The 13,193-nt window shown below is 46.4% G+C and overlaps 1 protein-coding gene across 1 annotated transcript in view; it reads right to left on the reverse strand.

Annotated features, from left to right (window-relative positions):
* The window catches only part of LOC122543524 (uncharacterized), a 94,888-nt gene that overhangs the window by 61,485 nt on the left and 20,210 nt on the right, over nucleotides 1-13,193 (reverse strand). The window contains exon 2 of the mRNA XM_087974978.1: nucleotides 10,360-11,484. Coding sequence (XP_087831104.1) covers nucleotides 10,360-11,153 — 794 coding nt within the window. The 5' untranslated portion in view covers nucleotides 11,154-11,484. The remainder of the gene's footprint in view (nucleotides 1-10,359; nucleotides 11,485-13,193) is intronic.

Raw genomic sequence — 13,193 nt, forward strand, 5'->3', positions numbered from 1 at the left:
CTCCCACACACTCTCTCTCTCTCACACTCTCTCTCTCTCACACTCTCTCTCTCTCACACAATCTCTCTCTCTCACACTCTCACTCTCTCTCTCTCTCTCTCATGCACTTTCTCTCTCTCTCTCTCTCTCATACACTCTCTCTCTCTCTCTCTCACACTCTCTCTCTCTCCCTCTCACTCTCACTCTCTCTCTCTCTCTCTCTCATGCACTCTCTCTCTCTCACACACACTCTCTCTCTCTCTCTCTCTCTCTCTCGGTACAGTTATCTTTTCCCTTTGTCTTGCTTTTTACTTCCTGAGGACCCCTCTAGCATTGGGCGCATCCGCCTCAATGCCTTGGTTTTCGTAAACCATATACCCGGTACATCTTTGGCGAGTCCAACTCAGCCAGTGGTGGTTCCAAGTCTAAAACCACCCCTAAACTTGCTGTCTCCTAAACACTCTTGAGACGGCAATCCCTTTCCCTGGGGCTCTAATACCACGCGAGAGTTCACTGAACCCTTTTCCTTCTGTATTTATTTTTTTAGAATGAGTCTCTGTGTAGGATTACTTAAGCCACGACTCTTACCCCGAGCCTATTCGATTCGAACCCCCAGCACTGGGGCAATCCACAGATTCTCAGTCCTCTCACGCAAAAGAGCCAATTCAGCGCTCGAGATGAAGTGAAAGACCTTCAAGGCGCTGGCGCCTGCGCCTCCTGGGAATCTTCAGAATCTCACCCAGTCGCGGAAATTAAATCAACTTGACTCAATTATTAGCAAGAGCAAAGAAAGGAGTTTTATTCTTAATCCAGCAGGATTGACTTGTTACACTAAGCCAGATGCCTCAATGTAAGGAGGCCAGAACATCATTCAAATGCTTGCCTTATAGAGTTTCTTATCATGCTGTCAAGGGAGAGCTCACGTTGTTATCCTCTCATCCCCTGGTCTTAGACATAACAGTTCTTCAGCTTTTGCTGAGTTCGACTATCGCAAGGTCGAGTCGAATGTTTACGGAATTCAAACAGCGATAAGCTAACGGCAAATCTTCATTAAAGTATCGTTTACAAAGCTCAGTACAGCATTGAACTGAAGAAAAGCATTCTCTTTTAAATTTCACAGTAAATGGATAATTTTCCATTACAATATAATTTCAGCTTTTCTCAGTTTTAAAGATCAGCCATTTCTTGTGCACCTGCATCTCCCAGGCAGAGTCAACACCATTCTCTTTTGCTCTTCTGAGAAGGGCTTGAGGCGTGAGAAATCTTGGGGGTGAGGGAAGAGAGAATGGACAGGGCATCGAAAAACTATGGGGACAGAGGGTGGGGGAGAGAAGGGAAAGTGGGGGGAGTAAAGGGTGGGAGAATCTGGGGAGAGAGAATGGACGGGGCAGAAGGTTGGGGGGGGAGAGATAATGGACTGGGGGCAGCAATGGGTGAGGGTAGAGACAGTACAATTCTCACTTTCCCCAGGATGGGTGTCAGTCCCACGAACTGGAACCCACCCTCCCACAGCAGTCATTTCTCAATATGCATGTGGCTAAGGCAGTCAAATCATATAATCCCTGCAGGTCATTCAGCCTATCGAATTCACACCGACCTTCCAAACAGCATTCCACCCAAACCCACCCATTTACCCTGCAGTTCGCCATGGCTAACCCACTCTAACCTGCACATCCCTGCACAGTTTAGTATGGTCGATCAATCCTAAACTGCAGATCTTTGGACTGTGGGAGGAAACCGGAGCACCCAGAGGTAACCCATGCAGACACAAGGAGGAGTAGGTGCCAAAGACGTCGTCCAAGGGTGTAATCGAATCTGGGTGCTGTGAGGCAGTTCCTCCCTGCTGCAGCCCTCTCTCAGATCCTATTTACCTGCCTGACCACACTCACATCCTCCTGATCCTGTCCACTGACCCAATCAGAAGGGTCGGTCTAGAGGGGAATACCATCTCCCGGAATAAAGTGTCTGGTTAACTTTCCCCCTTTCCCCCCAACATGTCTGCAGCTTGGCTTCCAGCTCCATTTCTCTGAATGAAGGTCCTCCAGCACGTGTCCACAGCTTCCCACCTTCTGCATTTTGAAAGACAAGTCATTTCCTGCCCTCTCCAATGTGTGTCGTGTAACTGCTTATTTATTTCTTATGGCCAAGCAGAGGCTGATAGGTTCTGAACTTGGCTATGAGGATGGCCTCAACCGGGACCTTGGGTTCATGTCACACGACATGTAACCCCACTACACTGTACACTCCCTCTCACACGTACATTCTTACATACTCTCACACTCACTTAGACCCTCTGCTATCCACACATGCTCTCTCAGACACACACGCACACAAAACCCCCACACTCACACCCACACCCTCTCACAGGCTTATACTCCATCAAGCACACACTTTACCAAGCGTGCACATTTGGAAACACACATTCATGCGCACATGCACACACACTCATTCATGCACACACACACAAGTCTATTGGGTGAATTTGCATTTGGAGATATTTTACTCAAAAAGCGCACAATCTGCAGGCAGTCATAAAGTCATAGAGATGCTTAGCATGGAAACATACGCTTCAGTGCAACTCGTCCATGCCAAATCCATTTAAAATTTTATAAACTCCTACTGTGGAAATAGAACCAGTCTGACTCAAGATTAGCATACAGACCGACTCTAACCTCACATCTTTCATGCATTGCCTGAGCTGAGAAGCTGTTTTATTTTTAAATAAAATGTTAAATTATCTCGAGAATATGACCTGAAAGTAGTTCTGGGATGTACATATTAATGAACCGAAAACGTGCAACCCATTCTAAAAGATAAAAGACCTAACAGCAATCTAGGTTTGTTCAACATATCATTTCTGTTAGATGACACTGTGATCTTTTGCTACAAATTCTGTCTTATAATCCTGCTCTACAGCTGCCCGATGAAGGAGCAGCTCTCCGAAAGCTAGTGGTTCCAAATAAACCTGTGGGACTATAACCGAGTATTGTGTGATTTTTAACTTTGTCCACCCCAGTCCAACACTGGCTCCTCGACATCGATCCTAATGAATACAGCCCACATCTCCCGCTGCTGCCAGTGAACTTTATAATGCCGATGAAATTATGTAGTACTTGCACTCCTGAAAAAGTTACAATTCCTAAAGATACTAACTACTCGTTCACTGCTTCTTCTGACGGATGATATTAGAAACTTCGTGCTGGAGGCTGAAAGAAACGAGCAGCTTTAAAACAAAAACCTGTGGGATCTCATAGATTTTAATGAGAGTCTGAGCCCAGGGGTAAGTTCGGGTAACCTATATTGCGACGCAACTTTGTTACAGCTTCAGATCACCCCAGCAACAAGGCATACAAAAAAGTAGCTTTTTTTTTAAAGAAACAGCTCAAGCTCAAAGCGCACACACTCACCCTGCCCCACTTGCTTTACTATTGGTCAGCTGAGTTGTCCCTTCTATTCATTCAGGAGGCAGGATTCCTAGCCTCCGATCTGCTCTTATTGCTACAGTGTATTGGGTCAGTTTTTGGTCAATGGTAAACCCAAAGATGTTCAAAAGTGTGTGGCCAAAAACTTGGTCAAAGTGCAGAGTAGTTTGAACACAGGAGGGACGTAAATGTGGAGAACTTTCAGTGGGGGAGTCATGGTGTTAATGGTGGGGGAGAGGAGAGGGGAATCCATAGATTGATGAGTGAAGGAAATCAGAAATGATCAAGGGGTTGTGAGGCAGACTGCGCTCACAGAGTTAGAGAGGATGGCCATATTTAAACTAAGTATAAATTTTATAATTGAGGCTTGCCAGATCAGGAGCTAAAGTACATCAGCAGGCATAGGAGTGAGGAGTGGAGTGTACTTAGAGTCTTACAGCACAGCACAGAAACAGACCTTTCGGTCCAACTCATCCATGCCAATCAGAATATCCTGAAATAATCTTGTCCCATTTGCCAGCATCTGGCCCATATCACTCCAAACCCTTCATGTATCCATCCAGATGCCTTTTAAATGTAATTGTACCAGCTTCCGCCACTTATGACTCTAAGTCTTTAAAAATAGCACATTGCCTTAACTGAACACTGAAACCCAACGTTACTGACAGTTTCTTTGTGTGTGAATCGAGGGTCTTATCTGTCCTGTTATAGCATCGTAGGCATGTACAGCACCGAAAACAGACCCTTTGGTCCAACTTGTCTATGCTGACCAGATATCCTAAATTAATCTCATTCCATTTGCACGGGCTGTACAGTGGCTCAGTGGTTAGCACTGCTGCCTCACAGCACCAGGGACCTGCTTTCAATTCCCATCTCGGGCAACTGTCTGTGTGGAGTTTGCACGTTCTCCCAGTGTCTGCGTGGGTTTCCTCCAGATGCTCTGATTTCCTCTCACCGTCCAAAGATGTGCAGGTCAGGTGAATTGGCTATGCTAAATTGCTCATAGTGTTAAGTGCATTAGTTTGTGGTAAATGTAGAGAAATGGGTCTGGGTGGGTTGCTCTTCATAGGGTCGGTGTGGACTTGTTGAGCCAAAGGGCCTGTTTCCACACTGTAGAGAATCTAATCTAATTTGGCTCATATACCCAGCTAGATGCCTTTTAAAAGCTGTAATTGTACCATCCTCCACCACTTCCTCTAGCTCATTCCATACACACACCAACCTCTGTTTGAAAAAGCTGTCCCTTTTAAACTTTTCCCCCCTTACCTTAAATCTATGCCTACTAGTTCTGGACTCCCCTACCCTGGGGAAAAAAACTTTTCTATTTACCCTATCCATGCTCCTCATGATTTTATAAACCCCCATAAGGTCACCCCTCAGCCTCTGAAACTCCAGGGAAAATAGTTCCTAAAAGCTCCAACCCTGGAAAAATCCTTGGTAAACCTTTTCTGAACCCTTTCAAGTTTCACAACTTGTTACAAACACGTCAACTTTGTTTGTCTGACATGAGAGAATTTTCTGCACGACATGTTCTGCCTGAAAGAGCCCTTCCCTTTGCTGCGATAGAACCAATGACTTTCAAAATCCTGACAAACTCAGTTATCAGTCAAAGATTCATTTGGAGAAGCCTCGCAGTTAAATCTGTAAATGTGTAAGTGTGTTTAGTAATGAGTCACGAGTAAAGGCTGCATTAATCCTTTATTGTGAAGTTTTGCTCATACATCTTAAAACAGATCTTACGAACCTAGTCAGAATCAGCCTATGGGAATATAAGATGCCACTGGGTTATTTCCCAACCAGGACTGACTTTGTGCGGAAAATAGACATTTTAAATGAATGGGGTGCCGTTTGTTTTAAAAACCAGTGAACTTAAGAGGCACTGTATTGACACACAGAAACAGCTGAAATCATCACTGCAAATTGGAATTAAGGCTGGATAGGCTGGGATGTTTTTCCTCTGGAATAGAGGACGCTCAGAGGTGAAATTTATAAAACCATGAGGGGTATAGATAGGGTCAATGGTAGTTGTCTCTTTCTAGCATAGGCGATTTGGTACTTGGTAATGAACCGGGACAAATGATGGGCTTGTTAGTGGGTGAGCATTTTGGTGATGGTGACCACAATTCTGTGACTTTCACCTTGGTTATGGAGAGAGATAGGTGCGTGCAACAGGGCAGGTTTTACAATTGGGGGAAGGGTAGATACGATGCTACAAGACAGGATCTGAGGAGCATAAATTGGGAGCACAGGCTGTCAGGGAAGGATGTCGTTGAAATGTGGAACTTTTTCAAGGAACAGATACGATATGTCCTTGATATGTACGTACCTGTCAGGCAGGAAAGAGATGGTCGTGTGAGGAAACCTTGGTTGACGAGGGAGGTTGAATGTCTTGTAAAGAGGAAGGAGGCGGCTTACATAAGGTTGAGGAAACAAGGTTCAGACAGAGTGTTGGAGGGATACAGGATAGCCAGGAGGGAGCTAAAGAAAGGGATTAGGAGAGCTAAGAGAAGGCATGAAAAATCTTTGGCGAGTAGGATCAAGGATAACCCCAAAGCCTTTTATGCGTATGTGAGAAACATGAGAATGACGAGAACGAGGGTAGGTCCGATCAAGGACAGTAGTGGGAGACTGTGTATTGAGTCGGAAGAGATAGGAGAGGTCTTGAATTAGTACATTTCTTCAGTATTTACAAATAAGAGGGACCGTATTGTTGAAGAGGAGTGTATGAAACGGACTGGTAAGCTAGAGGAGATACTTGTTAGGAAGGAAGATGTGTTGGACATTTTGAAAAACTTGAGGATAGACAAGTCCCCCGGGCCTGACGGGATATATCCTAGGATTATGTGGGAAGCAAGAGAGGAAATTGCAGAACCGTTGGCAATGATCTTTTCATCTTCACTGTCAATGGGGATGGTGCCAGGGGACTGGAGAGTGGCGAATGTTGTGCCCCTGTTCAAAAAAGGGAATAGGGATAACCCCGGGAATTACAGGCCAGTTAGTCTTACTTCGGTGGTAGGCAAAGTAATGGAAAGGGTACTGAGGGATAGGATTTATGAGTATCTGGAAAGACACTGCTTGATTAGGGTCAGGCAGCACGGATTTGAGAGGGGTAGGTCTCGCCTTACAAGTCTTATTGAATTCTTTGAGGAGGTGACCAAGCATGTGGATGAGGGTAGAGCAGTGGATGTAGTGTACATGGATTTTAGTAAGGCGTTTGATAAGGTTCCCCATGGTAGGCTTATGCGGAAAGTCAGGAGGCATGGGATAGTGGGAAGTTTGGCCAGTTGGATAGAGAACTGGCTAACCGGTCAAAGTCAGAGAGTGGTGGGAGATGGTAAATATTCAGCCTGGAGCCCAGTTACAAGTGGAGTTCTGCAGGGATCAGTTCTGGGTCCTCTGCTGTTTGTAATTTTTATTAATGACTTGGAAGAGGGAGTCAAAGGGTGGGTCAGTAAATTTGCAGACGAAGATTGGTGGAGTTGTGGATAGTAAGGAGGGCTGTTATCAGCTGCAAAGGGACTTAGATATGATGCAGAGCTGGGCTGAGGAGTGTCAGATGGAGTTCAACCCTGTCAAGTGTGAGGTTGTCCATTTTGGAAGGACAAATAAGAATGCGGAATACAGGGTTAACGGTAGGGTTCTTAGTAAGGTGAGGAGCAGAGGGATCTTGGGGTCTATGTTCATAGATCTTTGAAAGTTGCCACTCTGGTGAATAGAGCTTGTAAGAAGGCCTATGGTGTATTAGCGTTCATTAGCAGAGGGATTGAATTCAAGAGTCGTGAAGTGATGTTGCAGCTGTATAGGACCTTGGTAAGGACACATTTGGAGTACTGTGTGCAGTCCTGGTCGACCTTATTTTAGGTAAGTTGTGAAAGCTTTGGAGAGGGTGCAGAGGAAATTTACCAGGATATTGCCTGGAATGGAGAATAGGTCGTACGAGGATAGGTTGAGAATGCTAGGCCTTTTCTTAGTGGAACGGCGAAGGATGAGGGGTGACTTGATAAGAGGTTTATAAGGTGATCAGGGGAATAGATAGAGTATACAGTCAGAGACTTTTTCCCCGGGTACAACAGAGTGTTACAAGGGGACATAAATTTAAGGTGAAGGGTGGAAGGTATACGGGGGATGTCAGGGGTAGGTTCTTTACCCAGAGAGTGGTGGGGGCATGGAATGCGCTGCCTGTGGGAGTAGCAGAGTCAGCATCATTGGTGACCTTTAAGCAGCAATTGGATAGGTGCTTAAGCTAGGACAAATGTTCGGCACAACATCGTGGGCCGGAGGGCCTGTTCTGTGCTGTATTGTTCCATGTTCTATGAGACCAGTTAGCAAGGTTAGCATTCCTTGAGATCTATGGAGAGAGGGAGTCTACAACTAGAGGGAATATGTTTAAAGTAGGTGGGGAAAGATTTAAAAGGGACCTTTTTCACACAGAGAATGATGTGTGTATGGAATGAGCTGCCAGAGGAAGCTGGTACAATGACAACATGTAAACGACATCTGGACGGTGTACAAATAGGAAGAGTTTAGAGGGATATGGGCAAAGTGCTGGCAAATGGCACTAGATTAAGTTAGGAAAACTAGGCGGCATGGACTAGTTGGACCGAAGTTTCTGTTTCCATGCTGTGCATCTCTATGACTATGACTATCAGATGCCACCTGTGGCAGGCAGGTGGCACTAGTGTAGTTGGGGATCATAGACTGGTTGGACTGAAGGGTCTGGTTCCGGGCTGTATAACTCCGTAGCATCGAATGAATGGGGATCCATCCCAAAGAGATGATAAAGGTTTCAAGCACCACCTTAGACATGTGTGGGTGGACCCCCTCCAGATAATTGAGGGCAGTGAGATACTGTGAGGTTCAGTAGATCAGACAGTCAGCAAGTTCTCTCCAGGAGAGTTGACTCGAGAAAGGAAGAGGCTTCCAGTCCAAACATCAAGACTGACATCTCTGAATTTTGGCTAACTCTATGACTCAAGAGTGAGTTATAAGGAGAGGCTAAACAAACTCAGATACATTTCTTCAGAGCATAGGAGACTGGGGGGGGGGGGGGGGGTGGGGGCATATGGAAGTTCATAAGATCATGATAGTCATGGATTGGGTGAATGCACTCAGTCTTTTTCTCCGGTTGGGGAATCGAGGATTAGAGGGCATCAGTTTAAGGTTAAAGGGGAAAGATTAAAAGGGAACCTGAGGGATAACTTCTTTTGCACAGAGGCTGGTATGCATATGGAATGAGCTGCCAGTGGAAGTGGTTGAGGCGAGTACATGAACAACATTTAAAAGGCATTTGGACAAATACATGGATAGGAAAGGTTTAGAAGGATATGGGTCAAGTGCAGGGAAACAGGGTTAGTTTTGATCGGCCTGGATTAGTTTGGGCCAAAGGGCCTGTCTCCACGCTGTAGGACTCTATGGCTCACGTCTTTTTGTCACTCTGACAGTTTTGGGTTTCCTTAAGAGCATCTCACTAAATCACGCTGTATAAAACCAATCTCATTTGTCAACTCTGATACAGGTTAGAGTCCAACAGGTTTACTTGAACTCACGAGCTTTCAGAGCACTGCTCCTTTGTCAGGTGAAGTGATGAAGGAGCAATGCTCCTAAAGCTTGGAATTTCAAATAAACCTGTTGGACTGTAACCTGATGTTGTGTGACTTCTGATGTCTTCAACTTTGGGTTTGTGTTAAACTTGATGGGATAGAAGGTCCAACATAGCAAATTTAAACAGTATCGCTCAGAGGGATTAATTTGAAACCTTTCAGGAAGTGAGCTCAAGAAGGTTGAACTATTTAAAGTTACTTGGACTCAATTTTAAAAATACATCAGGATCGGTAATCAGAGATGTACAGCACGGAAACAGACCCTTCGGTCCAACTCATCCATGCTGACCATCCTAAATTAATCTAGACCCATTTGCCAGCACTTGGCCGAGATCCCTCTGAACCCTTCCCATTCCTGTCCCCATCCAGATGTCTTTTAAATGTTATAATTGTACCAGCCTCCACCACTTCCTCTGGCAGCTCATTCCATACATGCACCACCCTTTGTGAACAAGTTGCCTCTTAGGTCCCTTTTAAATCCTTCCCCTTTCACCCTAAACCTATGCCCTTTTGTTCTGGACTCATCCACCTCCAGGGCAAAGACCCTGTTTATATACCCTATACATGTCTCTCATGATTTTATAAACCTCTATAAAGGTCACCCCTCCGCCTCCAATGATCCAGGGAAAACTGTCCCAGACTATTCAGTCTCACCTTGCAGTTCAAATCCTCCAACCCCCAGCAACATCCTGGTAAATCGTTTCTGATGGAGAAGTCAACGTTTCAGGCAATTCCCAAACCACTGACTTCTCCCCCACTTGGTGCTGCCTGGCTTGCTGTGTTCTCCCAGCATCCGCAGTTTTTTTTTGTTGCTAACGAATGGCAGAGCAGACTTCATGGGCCGAACGGCCTAACTTCTGCTCTGATAGTCTTGCGGTCTTAGGTTTATGTGGATTGTTTCAGTGGGAACATGATTAGATTAGATTAGATTAGATTACTTACAGTGTGGAAACAGGCCCTTCGGCCCAACAAGTCCACACCGACCCGCTGAAGCGCAACCCACCCAGACCCATTCCCCTACACCTAACACTACGGGCAATTTAGCATGGCTAATTCACCTAACCTGCACATTTTTGGACTGTGGGAGGAAACTGGAGCACCCGGAGGAAACTCTCACAGGCGTGGATGAAGAACATGCAAACTCCACACAGACAGTTGCTGAGGGTGGAATCGAACCCAGGTCCTGGTGGCCACTGAGCTGAGGTTGGGGTTTGCAGTGGGGGAATTTCCAGCAGAAAACAAAAAGAGCCCACCAACTCTCCCACCGTGCACACTGTCAGAACAGGCAGGAGGTTCAGTCCTGGGGGTGACCCACAGCAGTGTCACCGGGGGAATCAGATTGTTGAGAATGCTGGTGCCTGCGCTGGTGCTTCCGCAAGTTGCTGGACAATGTGAACCTCCGCATGCACTCGGGGCAGGCAAATGGCCTCTCCCCAGTGTGGACTCGCAGGTGGGCCAGAAGGTCAGAGGACTGGGTAAAGCCCTTCTCACACTCGGGGCAGCTGAAGGGCCTCTCCCCAGTGTGGACCCGCCGGTGCTTCAGCAGGTCAGAGGAGCACGTAAAGCCCTTCCCACACTCAGGGCATCTGAAGGGTCTCTCGCCGGTGTGGACCCGCCGGTGGGTCAGCAGGTTGGAGGAATTACTGAAAGTCTTCCCGCACTCGGGGCAGTGGAAGGGCTTCTCGCCACTATGCACCCGCTGGTGGGATACAAGGTGGGAGTAGCGAGTGAAACCCTTCCTACACTCGAGGCAGCTGAAGGGCCTCTCCCCAGTGTGAACTCTCCGGTGGTTCAGCAGGGCAGAGGAATCGCTGAAGGCCTTTCCACACGTGGGGCAGCTGAAGGGCCTCTTGCCGGTGTGGACCCACTGGTGCCTCAGCAGGGAGTAGGATTTGCTGAAAGCCTTCCCGCACTCAGGGCAGCTGAAGGGCCTCTCACCCGTGTGGCCCCACCGGTGCATCAGCAAGGCAGAGAAATCGCTGAAGGCCTTCCCGCACTCGGGGCAGGAGAACGGCCTCTCCCCGGTGTGACTGCGCCGATGTGTCTCCAGGGCAGACGGGACACGGAAGCCTTTCCCGCAGTCGCCACACTTCCACGGTTTCTCCACTGGATGAGATTCCTCGGGTTTCTCCATGGCTGAAGCTTCAGCCATACACTAATGTATATACAGGCACTCCCCGCCGTGAATTCCTCTTTCCAGGCCGTGTAACTGTTTCAGACTCCACACTCAGTGCACTGCAACAGTCGGGTTTCTCATCCAGTCCCACTGATGCTGAAAACGTATTGAAATAGGAATCAAAAAGCTTTGCTGCTTTCATTGATGTGAAATTGAGGACTGCAGAGGATGGAGAGTCAGAATCGAAAACTGCAGCACTGGAAAAACATAGGTCAGGCAGCATCCGAGGAGCAGGAGAGACGATGTTTTAGGCATAAGCCCTTAACCTGTTGACTTTGAAACTTCCGTCTTCAGATCTTCAAATACTCTGGAAAAAAGATTACAATAGTCATCACTGTTGGCCCAGGGTAGAAATTCAGAACAAGCAAATCTACTTTCTGCAGATCATTCTTTTCTTGTTATTCCATTAAACTGAAAGCACCATCCCACTCTCTCCCCTTCTGTTCTCACTCCACTCAAACTAATTCTCCTGAAGGTGCTGCTTCAGGATATTATAGGGGCAAAAAAACAAAAACATCAAGACGGACATCTCTGAATTTTGCATAACTCCACTTGAAAATTAATATCTTTCATGACATTGGGATACTGCTGAGAGTGAGCAGGTCTGATTTTGGGAAGCAAAAGAACAAAGTGAGTCAATTCAAGATGAACCTGCAGTGCAGTTTCTTGAGAAATCACAAAATGGTTAATGTGACCTCAGGGAGGATATGAGACATCAAGGCATTGACATCGACACCAGACAGAAACCGAACATACAGCCGTAGCAAACGCTAGTGGCAAACCAGGATCATAGAGATATACAGCGCAGAAACAGACCCTTCGGTCCAATGCCAACCAGATATCCTACCCTAATCTATTCCCATTTGCCAGCACTTGGTCTATATCTCTCTGAACCCTTCCTACTCGTATAGATGTCTTTTAAATGTCATAATTGTACCAGCATCCACCACTTCCTCTGGCAGCTCATTCCTTACACACACCACCCTCTGAATGAAAAGGTTGCCCTTTCAGTACCTTTTAAATCTCTTTCCCCTTCACCCTAAACTTATTGCCCTTTAGCTCTGGACTCCCCCATCCCAGGGAAAAGACCTTGGCTATTTACCCTATAGCTTCCATGAGTTTATAAACATCTCTCAGGTCACCCCTCAGCCTCCTGCACGTTTGGGAAAAGAGTCCCAGCTTATTCATCTCAAACCCTGGAAACATCCTTGTCAATCTTTTCTGAACCCTTTCAAGTTTCACAACATCCTTCTGATAGGTTAGAGGCCAGAATTGCACACAATATTCCAAAAGAGGCGTAAACCAATCTGCTGTACAGCCACAACATAAACTTCAAAATCCTATACTTAATCAGAGGATTGGGAAAATTTTCGAAACCCACAACAGACAAGCGGGAAAGAATGGAGGGACAAACCGAACATTCGAGGGTCAGCTTGGAAGTATCAACTTTGGGGCGGGAGTGGGGATGGGGGATGGAAGCCAAATGTGCTGGAGCCAAGGCTGAGGAAGAACAGAGGATGCAAAACCGTTGCAGCCGCTTTCAAACTCCAATGAAGAATATTAATGGGCTGTACTTGTACCTGTTGCATTTATTTGTGGGAATCAAGTGCATTTAAAAAAATAAAAACAGAATCCCCACCCCCCCTTCCCAATCTCTATCCTTCTGTTCCTCCTCACCCAGGTAATTAAGACACATACCTGAGTTTGTAGAGTCTGCTTCCTCCCTGGATTCACTCCAGTTGCTACAAGTGAACAGATCTCTCCTCTCTCTCCCTCCCAAGATGACAAGTTGCCCAGAAGGAGGGTATTTCACTTGGAATAATGCACCTCACCTGCACAGCCCTGGGCACTATGGGTAATTTAGCATGGCCAATCCACCCTAACCTGCACAGCCCTGGGCACTATGGGTAATTTAGCATGGCCAATCCACCCTAATCTGGGCAAAGTTTAAAAAAAAAATCACAACATCAGTTTATAGTCCAACAAATTTATTTGGAAGCACTAGCTTTTGGAGCG

The sequence above is a fragment of the Chiloscyllium plagiosum genome, unplaced genomic scaffold (assembly GCF_037043375.1).
Source record: "Chiloscyllium plagiosum isolate Xiang-an unplaced genomic scaffold, Cpla_swu_hap1 HiC_scaffold_27, whole genome shotgun sequence".
Classification (NCBI taxonomy): Eukaryota; Metazoa; Chordata; class Chondrichthyes; order Orectolobiformes; family Hemiscylliidae; genus Chiloscyllium; species Chiloscyllium plagiosum.